General features: G+C 35.7%; 1 protein-coding gene across 2 annotated transcripts in view; it reads left to right on the forward strand.

The window, feature by feature from the left end:
• The window catches only part of LOC123530014 (glutamine--tRNA ligase-like), a 56422-nt gene extending 39255 nt beyond the window's left edge, over window positions 1–17167 (forward strand). For both annotated transcript variants that reach the window (XM_045310697.2, XM_053522403.1), the window contains exons 13-21: window positions 1099–1191; window positions 2999–3136; window positions 4444–4617; window positions 5155–5317; window positions 7408–7500; window positions 9438–9565; window positions 10411–10477; window positions 11154–11279; window positions 15946–17167. In XM_045310697.2, coding sequence (XP_045166632.2) covers window positions 1099–1191; window positions 2999–3136; window positions 4444–4617; window positions 5155–5317; window positions 7408–7500; window positions 9438–9565; window positions 10411–10477; window positions 11154–11279; window positions 15946–15996 — 1033 coding nt within the window. In that variant the 3' untranslated portion in view covers window positions 15997–17167. The remainder of the gene's footprint in view (window positions 1–1098; window positions 1192–2998; window positions 3137–4443; window positions 4618–5154; window positions 5318–7407; window positions 7501–9437; window positions 9566–10410; window positions 10478–11153; window positions 11280–15945) is intronic.
• The last annotated feature ends 2317 nt before the right edge of the window (window positions 17168–19484 follow it).

Consider the following 19484-nt stretch of genomic DNA (forward strand, 5'->3'; position numbering starts at 1 on the left):
GTACCACTCTAGAGAGATCACTGATTGCAGGACTAAGATATGTTCCTGTACATGTTAACTAGAATGTTTTTATTTTCTGAGGAGAAGTGCTATGCAAAGAGGTGTTTGCTCTTACAGTGTGTATAGTTTGTTAATTGAAATGGAAGAGAAGGATAGAGGTATGTCTTAAGATGCTTAAAAGGTTCTGTTGATTACTTTGTTTTTTGTTGGATTAATGAGTTGCTTCTTACATACATGTTGGTTAGTAGTAAAATGACCTAGACATTGATGCTACTGAAAACAAATGTATCTCAGTAATGAAATCGCGTACATTTAGAGCGACCATGTTATGCTAGAAAGGGGAAGAGTATCTTTTATTCTAACACCACCCAGTTTGTTTTCCTATTAAACAAAGAAGACTTAACTTGTGACATATTATTATGCAGCAAAGTCACTGTTTGTACAACACAATTATTATGTCATAGTGCCAAAAATTGCAGCATGCTGGAAAAATGAAAAACTCACAAAATAGGCAAATATTTAATGGTTGTTGTCAAGGATGGAGAGAGCAATCCTTGCTGTTGTGTTAAAATTGAAATAATGTATCTCTGTCAGTGATATTTTGCTTGAATAAAATCATTGTTATTCAGATAGACATTAGCCTATTGGTACCAACTTGAACGGTACCAACTTTCAAACAGATTTTATAGTTTTTGATAATTCCTCATTTGTCATTGCAAATGGTAGGTAAATATATATATCAAAGGCAATGCAGATCAATTCGCTACATATTGTTTTGGCTCAGTTTTAAAATTGCTAAGAAGACTTTGATAGCAGATGAATTTCACAAAATCTGGCGGCCATTTTAGATTTAGTGGCTGTTTGGGTTTATTTATTTTCCCTAATGATGTAAATAAATCAGTTGCGAATTCAGATCTGTTTTAAATATTATGCAGTATTATTTCTAAAAGTATAACTAGCTGCGAAGCATGGGTTTTAATGCCAAATGAATATAGCTGTTCTCTGCTAAAGCATGAATTAAAAGTCGTGCTAAAATAGTCTGCAGTTGAAATGGTACAATGTAATATGATGAAATTCTCATTTTTCATATATTTTCAGGTGTATCTATCCAACATACGACTTCACCCATTGTCTATGTGATTCCATTGAGAACATATCACACTCATTGTGTACAAAAGAATTTCAGTCAAGGTAAGCAGAGATTTTATACATCAGTTTTCATTGGTGTCTAGAGTAGATAATACTGAACTGTCTTGAGTTTTCAAGGGACTGTATAATTGGTTATGATATATGACTATGAAACTTTTATCTCTTGTTTATTGTAACAGTCTCTATCTGTAGGCAAGAGTACATAACTCAGTCAAATATTTTGATGAAATTATGGCCCTTTTTGGACTTGGAAATTGGTTCAGTTTATGAACAAGTCCATGTGTTGTCAAAACTATTTGACATGTGTTTTTGACACTTGATCTATTTTCAAGGGTATTTAACTATGTCAAAGATATTTGGCTGAATTTTGGCCCTTTTTGGACTTGGAAAGTTTTTTGTACCAGTCCATTTTTAGCTCGACTATTCATAGAATAGTGAGCTATTGCACTCGCCCATGCGTCGGCGTCCGCGTCGGCGTCGGCGTCCGCGTCCGCGTCCCGATTTTGGTTAAGGTTTTGTATGTAAGCTGGTATCTCAGTAACCACTTGTGGGAATGGATTGAAACTTCACACACTTATTCACTGTGACAAACTGACTTACATTGCACAGGTTCCATAACTCTATTTTGCTTTTTTACAAAATTATGCCCCTTTTTCGACTTAGAAATTTTTGGTTAAGGTTTTGTATGTAAGCTGGTATCTCAGTACTTACTAATGGGAATGGATTGAAACTTCACATACTTGTTCACTATCATGATCTGACATGCACTAAGCAAGTCCCATAACTCTGCTCTCTTTTTTTTCAAAATTATGCCCCTTTTTTGACTTAGCAGTTTTTGGTTAAATTTTTGTATGTAATCTGATATCTCAGTATCCACTAATTGGAATGGATTGAAACTTCACACACTTGTTCACTGTCATGATCTAACATGCACTGTGAAGGTCCCATAACTCTACTTGGCATTTTTACAAAATTATGCCCCTTTGACTTAGCAGTTTTTTGTTAAGTTTTTGTATGTAAGCTGGTATCTCAGTATCTACAAATCGGAAAGTATTGAAACTTCACACACTTGTTCACTGTCATGATATGACATGCAGTACAGAGGTTCAATACCTCTACTTTGCATTTTACAAAATTATGCCCCTTTTTCAACATTTGTATTCATTCAATTGACAAGGCTGTTGAATAGTCGAGCGTTGCTGTCCTCCGACAGCTCTTGTTATCTAAACTGTTTGACATAATGGCTTTGAAACTTTCACTACTTGTTTACCATCATAGCTTCCATATGTAGACTGCATGACTAGGACAAGGATTTTGGCTCAGTTATGGCCCTTTTTATGCCCCAACATTTATATGGGGTGGGGGGGGGGGGGCATATATCGTTGCTACTGTCTATACATTGCCATATGTCCCAAAATCTTGTGTGTCCAACTCCTCCAACACTATTCACCTGATTTGTTTCAAACTTTTACAGATGAACAAGCTTGATATGCAGATGACCATGAAGGTCATCAGGAATTTTTGCTGTTACTATTTTTACCACAGTTATGGCCCTGTGATAAAAAAAATCGGTTTAAAATTGAAGATATCCCATACCTATGGTTTTCATTTGTGTCAGATAATTTCTGCAGGTTTGAATAAATTGCAAACTATTGCTTGCGGGTTTAAAAACAATAGTCATTGATCAAAGAAAACTTGGAATTAACTCCATAAAATTTAGAGATTTAAATTTCTTTTGGCCATTCTTGGGCAGAAGTGAAGCTGCATCAGTTTGTAATTAATTAATGGCAGTTTTATTTTTTCAGTTGTTGATTGTGGATGCATTTTAATGTGTAATTTTTCCATTCAGACGATCATCATACTATTGGCTGTGCAATGTTTTGGACCTGTACTGTCCAGTACAGTGGGAATATGGCAGGCTAAATCTCAACTATACTGTGGTATCCAAACGAAAAATTGGAAAACTCATCTCAGAAGGATGTGTACGGTAAGACAGAAACAAGTTAGCATTTGTTCTTAGATATGCATGAAGTTGTGATGATAGAGAGAGAGTGCATTAGGCTAGATTTTGCATTTCAGCAGAGTTCATATTAACTGAAGTGAAACTTGTAAGGAAAGGGCTATCAGGAGAATATACACAGAATACACTGTAGTTTTGTGAACATGCACACCAAATCTCCTCTCTTGAGCAATGTGTCACAAGATAGTGTTTCTTAGGTCAGTTGTCATCCACCTGATTTATATGGAGAAGTTGTCAGTTACTTGCAGAAAACAGAGTTCCACTGGCTACCATTAGAATATTGTAAAACTGTTGAAAAAAAACCCAAATCATACAAACATCTTTCTCTGTTTACTCCGGTAGATGTATTTGACTTCATTTATTATCATGCCCCCCTTCGAAGAAGGAGGGGTATATTGTTTTGCAGATGTCTGTCAGTCGGTATGTAAACCAATCCATTTTCAGACGATAAATCAAGAATGTTTGAGCCTAGGATCATGAAAGTTGATAGGGAGATTGTTCATAACCAGCAGATGACCCCTATTGATTTTGAGATCAGAAGATCAAAGGTCAAGGTCACAGTGACCCGGAACCGTTAAACGGTTTCCGGATGATAACTCAAGAACACTTGGGTCTAGGATCATGAAAGTTGATAGGGAGGTTGGTCATGACCAGCAGATGACCCTTATTGATTTTGAGGTCAGTAGGTCAAAGCTCAAGGTCACAGTAACCCAGAACAGTTGAACGGTTTTCGGATGATATTTCAAGAACGCTTGGGCCTAGGATCATGAAAGTTGATAGGTTGATCATCCCTATTGATTTTGAGGTCAATAGGTCAAAGGTTAAGATCACATTGACCCAGAGCAGTAGAACTTTTGTGTACAGTGGCCAAATAATTACTGAATGCATTATGGGGGGCATTTCATGTTCTACGAGCTCTTGTTGCAACTTATTTTCCATACTATTCCCAGTTTATATTATCATCTAGTTTAACATCAGTTGAAATTAAGGATCACTCAACTTTTATGAAAGGATAACTTTTGTCCAATAGACTGCTGATCAAAACTCATGCTAGTGACCAGCTTTTTGCTGGTGACCCACCGACATATGAATTGTCTAAATTTTCAACCCCTTTCCCACAAAAACTTCCCTTATTTTTGTTCTTCATAAAGAATGAAGTTGCTATCAGTTTCGACGCCTTGTGCAATATAAACCATAGAAATACTTAGTAAATTAATATTTACGAAAAACCAAAACAAAAAAATAAAAGATTTGAATTTTTGTTGCATATTCAGGGATTGGGATGACCCTCGACTGTTCACACTAACAGCTTTACGAAGGAGAGGGTTTCCACCAGAGGCAATCAATCTATTCTGTGCAAAAGTTGGGGTCACTATGGCCCAAACAGTAATAGATCCAGTTATGTTAGAATCTTGTGTTAGAGATGTGCTCAATCTGAAGGCGCCAAGGTTTGTTTAAAACATTTATACACATAAAAACTTTATAATAAAATATATGTATATAACTTCTTTCATGTGAAGAAGTAATCTTGCAGGCATATGTTAGATTAAAGGTTCTATTGAATTGCTATCATTTACCTTAGATGATGTCAAGAAATGTATTTAGGATTGTGTGGAAAAATTCAATGCGACTGACAACAAAAAATTAATTTTAGAGATGATGAAATAGTTGTTATATATGTTTATTACAGTTCATATTGCATGCTTTAGGGTAATCATGATGGCATTTTTTTGTGGCATAATAGAAAGATTTTAATTTTTAACATTCTTTCATATAAGGACACTATCCTGCAGGTGGGTTAAAGATTTTATTAGGAGTCACCAGTCCGGTGTTTGCATGAAGACAGCAGTGCAGAATAACCAACTGATCTTGGTTTAGTCTTACACATGTATACATACAGTTTATTGAATGATCAAAATTAAAAAAATGATACTCTAGTCTCAGGCTTAAATATATTCATAGAATTATATGTTTGGCTTTTGTAGGTGTATGGCAGTATTGGATCCACTCAAAGTGACAATTGTTAACTTCCCAGGAGATCACTCAGGGGAGATAAGTGTGCCAGATTTCCCTGCCGATGAGTCAAGAGGCTCTCACAGGATACCATTTGGAAAAACTTTATTTATAGAAAGATCTGATTTTAGGGAAGTAAGTACGGCGTATATAGCCAAGTACAGTTAGCCATAGCTGTTGTTCAGCTATTAAACTCAAACCAATAAAGCTATTAAACTTAAACCAATACTTGATAAAAAAATGTCTAATTAATTGAAAATTCATCCTGTTTTAATATTTCCATCTCCTTTTTGCATCCGTGGTACAAAAAAGTGGTTAGTTTGTGTTTGCAGCACTTGTTTACTGCTTTTTAGCTCACCTGTCACGAAGTGACAAGGTGAGCTATTGTGACTGCTTGATGTGCGTAGTACGTCATCCGTCGTCCGTCAACAATTTCTTAAAAAATCTTCTTCTTGAAAACCACTGGGCAGAATTACACCAAACTTCACAGGAATGATCCTTGGGTGGCCCCTTTTCAAAATTGTTCAAAGAATTGAATTCCATGCAGAACTCTGGTTGCCATGGCAACCGAAAGGAAAAATCTTCTTGTCCAAAACCACAGGGCCTAGGGCTTTGATATCTGGTGTGTAGCATCATCAGATTCTAGTGGTCCTCTACCAAAATTGTTCAAATTATCCCCCTAGGGTCAAATATGGCCCCGCCCTGGGGGTCACATGGTTTATATAGACTTACATAGGGAAAACTTTGAAAATCTTCTTGTACAAAACCACATGGCCTAGGGCTTTGATATTTGGTATGTAGCATCATCTAGTGGTCCTCTACAAAGATTGTTCAAATTATTCCCCTAGGGTTAAATGTGGCCTCGCTCCGGGGGTCCCAAGTTTTACATAGACTTACATAGGGAAAAAAGTTTAAAAATCTTCTCGTCTGAAACCACAACAGTTAGACCTTTGATATTTGGTTTGTAGCATTGTCTTATGGTCCTCAACCAAAATTGTTCAACTTGTACCCCTTGGGTGAAAAGAGGCCCAGCCCTGGGGGTCCCAAGTTTTATATAGAAAAAGCTTTAAAAATCTTTTTGTCTGAAACCATACGACCTAGGCTTTTGATATTTGGTATGATGCATTGTCTAGTAGTCCTCTACCAAAATTATTCAAATTATGCCTCTGGGGTTAAAAGAGGCCCCGCCCTGGGGTCACTAAGTTAATATGTGAGTTATATAGGAAAAATACTTAAAAAATCATCTGATCCTATTTCCAGGACTGTTTAATTATAATTACCTGATTACCCCAAGTAATATGATGTCACTTGACTGTGACCTTGACCTACTGACCTACTTTCTTGTTTTTTAAGATACAGCCTTGAAATTTTGATGACATACACAGTTTTGCACACAAATCGTAAAACTGAATTTCATTGACCATGAATATGACCTACTGACTTTCTTAATATTTTATCATCAGTTTGACATTTGAAACATCTAGCTCATATTACTCAGGTGAGCGATCCAGGGTCATCATGGCCCTCTTGTTGGTATGTTAGCTTGGAAAGTCACTGATTTTGTGCTTAAAGTTAAACTTGAACATTAACAGGACTGGAATTGGAAAAAAATAGGGTGGTTGAGATTTTAGTTTATTTGTTCATTAACAGGGCATCCGTGGCCGTGTGGTTATGGTTGCCGACTTCAAATCACCTGCCCCTCACTGATGTTGGTTCGAGCCTCACTCGAGGCATTGGATTCGTTATGTGAAGAAGCCATCCAGCTGGTTTACGGAATGTCGGTGGTTCTGCCCAGGTGCCCGCTCAAGATGAAATAATGTACAAAGGGGCACCTGGGGTCTTCCTCCACCATGAAAGCTGGAAAGTCACCATATGACCTATAATTGTGTCAGTGCAACGTTAAACCCAATAAAAAAAATTGTTCATTAACCCCCACTTGTAGTAAATCTCAATATCTCATCATAAGCGTCAGATGAAAAATGTCAGATTTTAATAGAATTGCTGGCTACTTCTAAATCTTAGCAATTCAGAATTTCAGATTACATTATAATCTGTGGGTTTAAATTGTATGAATAAGTTAAAATATTAAAAAAAAATTAACATTTCAGTCAATACTTGAAACACAAACTGAAATCCTACAAGTATATGAAGCTATAGAAATACACAGTTGCAAACTTAAATGTCAAGTTTTATACTGCATTTATTGTAATACTCGTGTTTTTCAGAAAAGTGATAAGAACTACAAACGTTTTGCTGTTGATCAGCCAGTTGGTTTACGACATGCAGGTTATGTGATAGCTGTGGAATCAGTGAAAAAGGTAAGTTTGTTTCTAATTTTACATTTTATATTCTGACTCTTGTTTAGAACTCTTACTTAATGACTAAACTTGAAGAATAGGAACAAGCAAAAGCATTTTAGATTTGTATGTTATTTATATTGTCAAACTAGAATCATGATCATTCAGACAAAATTATTATGCCATAGGTTATACTATACACACACAACTGATAAAAGGATAAACATGTTATTAACCTTTAGCCTGCAAATGATTTTACCTTTGCGACCAGTAAGATTATTTGCAGTGTGCAGTGTCAGTTGAAATACAGCTGAAACTTGGTATCTGGAATTCCCAGGGATTGAGTGTTTTAACTTTGAAATTACTAAAATGCAGCTTAATATGATATTATGTGCACATGTATTTGGGACAGGACTTGAGAATGTTTCTGTCTTTGAGATAGCCGGAATTTCGAGGTAAACAAGTTAGAGATACCGAGTTTCAACTGTAATTAATCTTCTGGCATACCAAGAGAGCGGGACATGCTTGGACACAAGAACATTTTTAGCTCGACTATTCGAAGAATAGTCTAGCTATTCTACTCACCCTGGCGTCGGCGTCGGCGTCACACCTTGGTTAAGTTTTTGCATGCAAGTACATACAGCTATCATTTAAAGGCATATAGCTTTGAAACTTATTTATTCTTTTTCTAGGTCAATTACCAACCTCACTGGGTCAAGTTCCATAACTCTAACATGTATTTTGAGCAAATTATGCCCCCTTTTGGACTTAGAAAATCCTGGTTAAAGTTTTACATGCAAGTTACTATCTCCAAAACTAATGCAGATATTAAATTGAAACTTCACATGTGTCTTTAGGGTTATAAAACTAGTTGATAGAATCAAGTCCCATAACTCTGACCTTCATTTTAGCCAAATTATGCCCCCTTTTGGACTTAGAAAATTCTGGTTAAAGTTTTGCGTGAAAGTACTAACAGCTATTACTAAAAGGCATATAGATTTGAAACTTATTTTTTCTTTTTCTAGATCAATTACCTACCTCACTGGGTCAAGTCCTGTAGCTCTGACATGTATTTTAGCCAAATTATGCCCCCTTTTGGACTTAGAAAATCCTGGTTAAAGTTTTACATGCAAGTTACTATCTCCAAAACTAATGCAGATATTAAATTGAAACTTCACATGTGTCTTCGGGGTTATAAAACTAGTTGCTAGAATCAAGTCCCATAACTCTGACATGTATTTTAGTCGAATTATGCCCCCTTTTGGACTTAGAAAATTCTGGTTAAAGTTTTGCGTGAAAGTACTAACAGCTATTACTAAAAGGCATATAGATTTGAAACTTATTTATTCTTTTTCTAGGTCAGTTACCAACCTCACTGGGTCAAGTTCCATAACTCTTAACATGTATTTTGAGCAAATTATGCCCCCTTTTGGACTTAGAAAATTCTGGTTAAAGTTTTACATGCAAGTTACTATCTCCAAAACTAATGCAGATATGGAATTGAAACTTAACATGTTTCTTTGGGGTTATAAAACTAGTTGATAGCATCAAGTCCCATAACTCTAATATGCATTTTGGTCAAATTATGTTTCCGTTTCGGAACTTAAAACTCTTTTGATATTTAACATTTTGGGTAATAATTTCCTGCTTCTGTGACAATATTTCGAATAGTCGAGCTTGGCTGTCTTACTGACAGCTCTTGTTCTTAGTCTTATTGAACACAGTCACTCTACCTATCTCTCGTGTGACAAAACTGCTAGGTCTATAAATAACAGCAATATCAGTTGTTGATATTATGTTACAATTTGACTGGTAAATGTTGATAACAATGTGGACTTGAAGGCACAAGTACAAAACTTGTTCTGCCAGTTCATTCAGATCATATTGAAGAAACAGCATTTTTAACAGAGTTTTCATTTCTGGCTGTATCTCAGATTTTATTTTACTTACTATTTCAGGATAGCAGTGGCAATATATCAGAGATATTAGTAAAATGTACAAAATCTTTGGAAGGTGTTAAACCTAAAGGTGTAATACAGTGGGTGTGCAATCCAGAAATATGTGAAGTTAGACTGTATGACAGATTGTAAGTAACACAGTAGATTCCACTCCGTCACATACTATAAAATCGTTCAATTTCAATGAGATCAAATTTTGTGGCTTTGGCTAGGATATGAATTGTGGATTTCAAATTTTGGAGATAAATTGATAAATTGTGATTTAATTTTGTGGATTGATGCATCCTGGAAATCCATGAAAATTAATCCCTTACGATGATTTCACAGTATCATTTAATTGCATATTTCAGTTAATTGCATACAAAGTCAAAAGTGATAGTTCAATTATCACGCCGTGTTGATCGTATTTCACCCATTTGTCATTTGCATGACCATCAGTATTGTTTTGACTCACTCAAACATCTTAAAGAGATTGGTTGATTTAACTCCTTTCGTAGGTTGAAATAGAATAACATATAAAAGAACAAAGATTAAATGCATAAAGAAACAAAGTGATAAAGGAATAATATAACCATAAGTATTAGTTTATACATAATTTATTTGTGGTCGAATGTGATGCAAGTTCTACAACTTATATTAATCATTTCGACACCTCATTCCTGATGGAATCCATCGCCACGAGGGTATGAGAGAAGAGAAGTCAGTTTCCCTTTTAATGCTGAGCGTCAAGCAAGGGAGCTACTGGTACCATTTTTCACGTCTTTTGTATTACGTGGCTGGGGGTCGAACCCACGACCTCCTGTTCTACCACTAGGCTATCGAGAGGGTTGAACCATAAATATCATAAAATTGTCATGAGAAACAATTGCATAGATACAGCCATGCAAAAGTTTCTACTTTTGCCCTCAGATAGCAATGAAAAAATGTTTAGAAAAAAAGATTCAACTGTAACCACAATTCATTCTTGTTTAAGGTTTCACCATAAAAGCCCAGAGGATCCCAGTGAAGTTCCAGGAGGGTTTTTAAATGATGTTAATAGGGTAAGTTTTCTTTAAATTCCACAGGTAATAACCAAGTCTCTCACACACAGTCAAATGTTTAGCATTATGAAGTTTGTCAAAATTTCTGAAATAATTCCTAGGTTGTCACCTAGGGTCTTCTTCACAATGAAAAGCTGGAAAAGTTGCCATATGACCTACATTGTGTTGTGACTCTAATTCCAACAAAAAATATAAAGACTTGAAACTCGGATGAATACAGCCTGGGTAAAGAACAAAAGGCTTTTAAAGGAATAGACATTGTGAAGAGCATCATAAAAGATGAACAAAAACAGCATACAGTTATTTATTACCCAATACCTGTTTTCACTTGTTTCCTATTCTATATTAGGGGGCCTCTGTGGCTAAATGGTTAAGGTCACTGACTTCAAATTACTTGCCCCTCACCAGTATGGGTTCAAGCCTTGCTCGGGGCGTAGAATTCTTCATGTGAGGAAGCCATCCAGCTGGCTTACGGAAGGTTGGTGGTTCTACCCGGGTGTCTGCCTGAGATGAAATAATACCCAGAGGGGCACCTGGGGTCTTCCTCCACCATCAAAACCTGGAAAGTCGCCTCATGACCTATAATTTTGACAGCTTGATGTTAAACCCAACAAAAACAAAACAATAATTCAAAAATAATTTATTGTAAGTAATTTGGACTTGAATATCTTTATAGGACTCCCTCCAGGTTATACCCAATGCCTATCTTGATAGTTCAGTGAAAGGTGCTAAATTCCTAGACAAGTTCCAGTTTGAAAGGATAGGATTCTTCAGTGTGGATACTGACACAACAGCTGGCAAGGTAAGCAGCTTAATTTAACATGAATATATGTGTCCTTGGCATGTTCTGGTGAGAAATTATATAGCAGTGCCATAATTTAGTGTGAAAGTAAGTAGCAGTGGCGTGATTTAGCAAGAAAATAGTGTTGCCATGATTAAGCATGAAAGTATATAGCGATGCCATGATTTAGCATGAAAATATATAGTGATGCCACGATTTAGCATGAAAATATATAGCAGTGCCATCATTTAGTATAAAAGTTTAAAATAGTGACCTAATTAAGCAGGAAAGTAATTAGGAATGACATGCATTAGCATGAAAGTAAGTAGCAGTGCTGTGGTTTAGCATGAATGTATATAGCAGTGTTATCATTTAGCATGAAAGTTTGTAACAATGCCATCATTTGGCATGGAATTATAAAGCAGTGTTATTATTTAGCATGAAAGTATATAGCAATGCCATGCTTTAACATGAAAGTATGTAGCTGTGCCATGATTTAGCATGAAAGTGTATGGCAATGACATGATTCAGCATTAAAGTATACAGGAGTACCATGATTTTGCATGAAAGAATGTGGCAGTGCCATGATTTATAATGAAAGAGTGTAGCAGTGCTGTGGTTCAGCATGGAAGTTTGTAGCAATGAAATAGTTTTGAATGAAAATTTGTAGCAATGAAAATAATTCAGCATGAAAGTATGTGGTAGTGCCATGATTTAGCATGAAAGTTTGTAGTAGTGCCATGATTCAGAATGAAGGTATGTAGCATTGGCATGATTTAGCATGGAAGTATGTAGTAGTGCCATGACTTAGCATGGAAGTAAGTGGTAGTGGCTTGATTTAGCATGACAGTATGTAGTTGTGCCATGATTTTGCATGGAAGTATGTAGTCGTGCTATAGTTTAGCATCAAAGTTTGTTGCAGTAACTTGATATAGCATGAAAGTAAGTAGTAGCCCATGATTTAGCATGGATGCATTTAGTAGTGCCATGATTTAACATGAAAGTATGTAGAAGTGCCATGCATACATGTCAAGTTTCCCGGATAGTCCGGGAGTTTCCCGGATTCAGACCCAATTTCCCGGACGTACGGAAAACTTAAATATCTCCCGGAAAATCATTTTTCCATAATAAACATACCTTTAGTGTAATTTTGGACAGATGCCAGCCTTAGCCAGACAGTTTTTACATTCCAGTGGTCAAAATTCTAAGCATCAAATATTAAATCACTAATTACACACTGTGGCTGACATAATTTATCACTCTATCTTATCACACTATCGATAAAAGTTTAACAAGGTCACGCTCTGATGACATCAGTAGACAGGTGTATGTATCGGCTATTTTTAGATTGTGTTAATTGGCGAGTTTACATAATGTCATGATATGGAAATTTTAGATGGGAAAAGATCTGAATACATTTGAAATTTATTGAGTAGATAAACTGGAGTGATGGGAATCATTACCACCAATGGCAGAAGTGTCAACAACTTGAAATAGGTTTAAACATTTTTTAACAGCTATGATTTTGTATTTTAATTTTCATTTTTATTGAATAAAAACACTAACTCTAATTTTTTAAAACTATATAAAGTCAAAATGTTGAAATAGATTCATTTCCAATCCATTTTAGCTACTGCTCGTGGGCTAAAATTCTAGGAATGTCAGAAAGACCTGCAGATTATTCAGTGGATACTATTCTCCTCTGCTTATTAAAAGATAATAATTGAATAGATTTAAATCAATACTTTCTTGAAAAAAAATGTTTAAACCCTTACCCAGCTAAATTTCTATAATGAACTTGCCCATCTTTCAATTTGGACAGTTAACCATTAACTGTTAAAAGAGGTGACTGACTGAATGGCATACAGTGCAGATCATGATCAGACTTCAGGTATGTGCAGGCTGATCATGATCTGCACTGGTTGCAAAGGCAGAATTAATAGTGTCCAGCATGATAAGGATAAAATGCAAAATACAACCCCTGAAACCATTGCCCAAATCAATTAATCAAGTCAGAAAGGATATGGTTTAGATCTAATCTGTTTTACAGTTTTATGTTCGACCTAAAATTTCCTAAAAAATGCCGGTCGATAAAACTCCTGGATTTTCATCAAATCTCCTGGATTTTTAACTGATATCTCCTGGAAAATTGTCCTGGGAACTTGACATGTATGGCCATGATAAAGCATTGAAGTATGTAGTAAAGCCATGATATAGCATTTAAAGACACTGATTCTGGTATGCCAGGTATGTGGCCTATGGGAATGATAAGGTCTGCGTATTGGTGGTAATGGCCAATACACAAGACTGGACCATTGATAGACTTGCTTCTGTTTATCATAATAAGCTACTGTATAGCTACTGTGCAGTACATAAATTACAGGTGATATTTCTCACCTTCAAAGCAAATCAGTTCTCACTTTTATAACGAGTTTAGAAAGCTTGATTGAATTAGGGCTAAATAAACAAAGTGATAAGACACAACAGTGTTTTTTTCATATTTTTAATAATCAAGTTTTTTAACAATTACATTTCATCATTGCTGTTTTTGTTTTGTTTTGTTTTTAATCAAAAATGTAAAAAATGCATTCAGGCACATAGCTTTTAGAAATAATAAATTATGTGTATTTTGAACAATGATATCTCTTTATTGCTGGATTTATTATACATAAAAGAATGATCATTATTTAGACAACACATGGGGAATTATGCATTTCTAATATATAAAATCCTTCTGTCCATTTTATCTATTAAAAATGCAACTGAACGCTTAATTTCTAATAAAATCCAGCAATGATCTTTTTTCTGGTTTTAATTTGTTACTTTTAATAAAAAGATCATAATCATTGAATAAACAAACTTTTAATTTCTTTTCTTAAGTTTTAAGTAATTATTTAATGGTTAAGGAGTGAGAATTGCTTTGCTATAAGAGTTGTTATTTAATCGGCCTGGACATTACTCAACATCAATTAAAATAATTTTGTGTACATTCTAAACAAAAACAAAAACAGCATTTCAATCAATAAAATGCAAAACACAGAAAATAACCAATTTATCTGTAGGCAATAAAATTTATGATTCTCTGACAATAATTAGGCTGCATGTCAAGTCTACAGGGGTTTTATGGACCCTTATCAGACTGGACCAGACAGGATCTTGTATATTGGGGATTAAAAAGTCTGGTATTTTGGGGGGGTCACTTATATAGGAGATTTTCTTTGTCTTTAATGTAGTAGTGCCATGATTTAGTATAAAAGCATGTAGAAGTGCTTTTATTTAGCATGGAAGTATGTAGCAATGCCTTGATTTAGCATGGAAGTATGTAGCAATGCCTTGATTTAGCACAAAAGTATGGAGTAGTGCCATGATTTAGCATGTAAGTATTAGCAGTGGCTTGATTTAGCATGAAAGTATGTAGAAGTGCCATGATTTGGCTTGGAAGTTTGTAGTAGTGCAGTGGTTTAGCATGAAAGTGTGTGGTAGTGCCATGATTTAGATTGAAAACATGTAAAAGTACCATGATTTAGTATAACAGTTTGTAGTAGTGCAATGGTTTAGCATGAATGTTGTGGCAGTGGTTTGATTTAGCATAAAAGTATGGAGTAGTGCCATGATTTAGCATGAAAATTTGTAGTAGTGACATGATTTAGCATGAAATTATGTAGCAGTGTCTTGATTTAGCATGAAAGTATGGAGTAGTGCCATGATTTAGCATGAATGTTTGTAGCAGTGGCATGATTTAGCATAAGAGTATGTAGTCATGCCATGATTTAGGATGGAAGTATGTAGCAGTGCCATAATTTAGCATGAACATTTGTAGCAGTGGCTTGATTTAACATGATAGTATGAAATAGTACCATGATTCTGCATGGAAGTATGTAGTAGTGCCATGATTTAGCTTGAAAGTATGTAGAAGTGTGATTAATTAGTATGAAAGTATGTAGTAGTGCTATGGTTCCTCATGAAAGTATGAAATAGTGCCATGATTTAGAATTAAAGCATGTAGTAGTGTCATGATTTAGCATTAAAGTCTGTCGAAGTGCCATGATTTAGCATGAAAGTATGTAGAAGTGTGATTAATTAACATGAAAGTATGTAGAAGTGCTATGGTTTCTCATGAAAGTATGTAGTAGTGTCATGATTTAGCATTAAAGTATGTAGTAATTGTAGTAATGCCATGATTTAGCATGAAAGTTTGTAGTCTCATGATTCAGCATGAAAGTATATGGTTGTAATATGATCCAGAATGAAAGTCTTGAGAGTGGGAGACCAATGTCCATTCTGGACAAAACACTCTTATAGGACAAAGTTTGTGCTCTGAATTGTCAACAATGTTTAAGTTTTAACATAATTCCAATAGAAATGAGTAAACCTGCAAATTTTTACAAAAAATGTTGTTGATACTAGTAAACACACCAATTTGTTCCTTCAGTTTGACTTGGCAATATATGACCATTTTGTGTTGATTGGCTGTAAAACCCAACTCACTAACTCCTTCAGTTTGAATTAATGTTGGTTAAAAAAAAAAACTCGTTAGAATTAAGGATCACTTTTCCAATCAAGTAGGGGTTTTAAATCTCATTTATATATTATTGTATCTTGTTTGTGATAATTTTGATATAAAGCAGAATAGAATGAACTTGCATTTTAAATAATAATATTTTACAAAAATTTTGTCTATTTTCAGATTGTGTTTAACCGCACAGTTACATTGAAAGAGGACAAGGATAAAAACTAAACAGATCCAAATTCAGATATGACAGTATAAACCTGTTATGATGGAGAATAACAGCATATATAAATTCACCACCTTGTCATTCACTTTACTCACAGTCACATGGTGAAGAAGACTTCAAAAGTGCTATACAATTAACTTATCAGATATATATTTATTTATTTTAAACAAACCTTTTAAAGATAGACATGTAGTTCTGTATGGTGTAATAACGGGAGCCAGACATAACCTCTCCTAGACCAAACCTCTCCTGCTGATTTTTCATGAAGCAGAAAAAAAACCTGTCGTTCATAGAGATATCATAATTAGCATTATTTTTATATTACAGCATCCAAAACTGTTTGTAAACCTTACTGTATAGATAGCGAATGTTTTTTGGGAGGGGTTTTGTCAATTTACTGAAAATTCTGCAAATATGGTTCTGTCTGGGAGGGCCTTTTTTCCTACACTTGTTATAACAGCGCATTTTGTATCCATTAAAGACTCATTTGTGACATATAAAACTTCGATCTGCAAACTTCATATTTATGACTGGTAAAGGTTTCTTTGACAATAAAACTTAACAATATTCTTATAGCCTAACATACTGTAAAATACTGCTGTTTTTTTTAATTTTATGAAAGAAAGAAGTATTAACTGATTGATATTTATATTAAGCTTATAGGGGAAACATGTTAACCATTTTTGTTTGGAAAACAACTACCTTCAGTTAATTCACTAAGGTTATGAGGCTGGGGCAACTTACTTGTTACTAAATGGCTAAAATGTTTTAATGGACATGAGTTTACTCAAATGGCAGTATGCATCTTACTCGTGCAAACTTCGTATAAATTAAATAATTTGCAGAAACTATTTAACAATCATGTATTTAAAGACTTTTGTATAAGTCTTTTAAAATCATTCTTTCTAATAATAATGTGATGAAATTTTGTATTATGGATTACATGCTTTCTTTGTAGTTTATCAGTTAATGTACAAAGTTTGAGATTTGTTTTTGTTTCAAAAAATTAAGTTTTATGATAAACAAGAACAGGCAGTTTTAAAAGTGCTCATTCTTTCATAAATAAATTTAATTAGTATAAAACAAACCCCAGTGTGTTATAAGTTACATATTTTATGCATCTTTTTTATAGATATATGTGCTGTATACAAAAGAAATAAAAGAATGATTGTCTTTTTATTGTTGGAATTAACTTTACCTGCTTAAATTAGGTCATTTGGTGACTTCCCAGCTTTTGATGATGGAGGAAAGCCATTTTACCGTCATAAAGCCAGCTAGATGGAAGGGGACCTGTGAAGAGTAAGGACCTTCAGTCCTAGCTAGATTGGCTCATTGGAAGTGACATGACTGTCCGTAAGCTAGCTGGATAGATTGGCACCTTGGAAATGCCATGACTGTCCGTAAGCTAGCTGCATAGATTGGCACCTTGGAAATGCCATGACTGTCCGTAAGCTAGCTGCATAGATTGGCACCATGGAAATGCCATGACTGTCCGTAAGCTAGCTGGATGCTGTGGCACCTTGGAAATGCAATGACTGTCCGTAAGCTAGCTGCATAGATTGACACCTTGGAAATGCCATGACTGTCCGTAAGCTAGCTGGATGCTGTGGCACCTTGGAAGTGCCATGACTGTCCGTAAGCTAGCTGGATGCTGTGGCACCTTGGAAGTGCCATGACTGTCCGTAAGCTAGCTGTATGCTGTGGCACCTTGGAAATGCCATGACTGTCCGTAAGCTAGCTGCAGAGATTGGCACCTTGGAAGTGCCATGACTGTCCGTAAGCTAGCTGGATGTTGTGGCACCTTGGAAGTGCCATGACTGTCCGTAAGCTAGCTGGATGCTGTGGCACCTTGGAAGTGCCATGACTGTCCGTAAGCTAGCTGGATGCTGTGGCACATTGGAAGTGCCATGGCTGTCCGTAAGCTAGCTGGATGCTGTGGCACCTTGGAAGTGCCATGACTGTCTGTAAGCTAGCTGGATGCTGTGGCACCTTGGAAGTGCCATGACCGTCCATAAGCTAGCTGGATGGCTTTACAGTTGCGAAGAGCCAGGACCTATTGTAAGCCAGTAGAATGAAAGGGCACCTAGGAAGTGGCACAACCTTTTCAGTAAGCCATTTGGATTGCGGCACCCGGAAAAAGACAAACTTTAGCTAAGGCAGCTAGTTGTTTATCAACCATGAGAGAATTCTAAACCCTTTAGGCTCTATGGATGTATGTCGTCTGTCTACCCCTCATCCACAGTTCAAAAAGCAACACCTGAACCATCAAGCCAGTTTCAAACATACTACACAGTAATTCTTGTTCAAATTCCTTCAAGTCAGGGCGCTGTCCTGATTTTAAAACGATTTCATGTCGATGCTCATGGGTGACCCTCTGTCATATACTTTCAAACCATGTTGATTTCTTACAAACATTGCGGCCAAGGGGCGGGGCTAATTTTCTTTCTATATGGTAAATCTCAGAAATTTTTGGCCGGCCTTTCAAAATGATTTTACCAAATGTCTCTTGTGGCTTACCAAATTCCTTCAGTCCATGTCAGTTTGTAAAAACAGTGCGGGCAAGAGATGGGTAATTTTCTCTGTATGGATATATAGAAAACTAGCTACTGGCCGGATTTAAAAATACTTTCACAGCTATGTTCCTTGTGTGACCCTGTATCAAATTTCTTCAAAACACTTTTATGTCTTTAATAACATGGCCATCAGGCCCTATGTGGCTATGTGGAAAACGTTTAGCCTGTTTTTAAAATAATTTTACACCAAAGTCATTGAAGCCATACTGACGTCTCCGAGTGGGTGGGTATAGTTTTCTGTATATGGCTATATGGAAAACTAGATAACATAGATAAAACTCGCAGGGCTTCTGTTAAGTTGAAAAAGTATTTTTAAAAAACCCGGGGAGTATATTTACTAAGGTGGTCTCACATTGGTGTAATATATTTTTGGTGTGTTTGAGAACATTTCATATCCATGATTACTGGCAAAAATATGGAGTGAGCAATATGCATTATTAACCAATGGGCCGTTTTTATGACAAATGAAAAATCACTGCCGGCCTGTGAGTGACCGAGCTCGAAGAGAAAAATGTACCCAGAAGCGACCACATGTATATTTCTCGCAGTTTTATGCTAGACATCGGACAGTTCTTTCATATCAGAAGTTTGATTGTTAGGGAAGGCCCATAACCCGAAACAACAATGTGTGCCTGTGGAAATTGAGTTAGTTCCCTCAGACTTACTGTGAATCACCGGTGGGCAATCTAGGACAATCATGGACATTTTGTTCAGTTTTTATTGTCAGACCTACAGAAATTGACTGCGAGGTGTTCAAAATTGCAGATTTGTTTCTTTGTTCTCTTCATTTAGCAGTTTGATCGAAGGCGTTTAGCCAATGCAAATACATCCAGTTCTAATCCTATTATATTTGTTTGTAATCAAGTAGACGGCACGAGTTTGATTCATTACAGACCCTTAAAAGTCCTTGTATTTGC

Source organism: Mercenaria mercenaria, chromosome 13 (genome assembly GCF_021730395.1).
Source record: "Mercenaria mercenaria strain notata chromosome 13, MADL_Memer_1, whole genome shotgun sequence".
In the NCBI taxonomy this organism is placed as follows: Eukaryota; Metazoa; Mollusca; class Bivalvia; order Venerida; family Veneridae; genus Mercenaria; species Mercenaria mercenaria.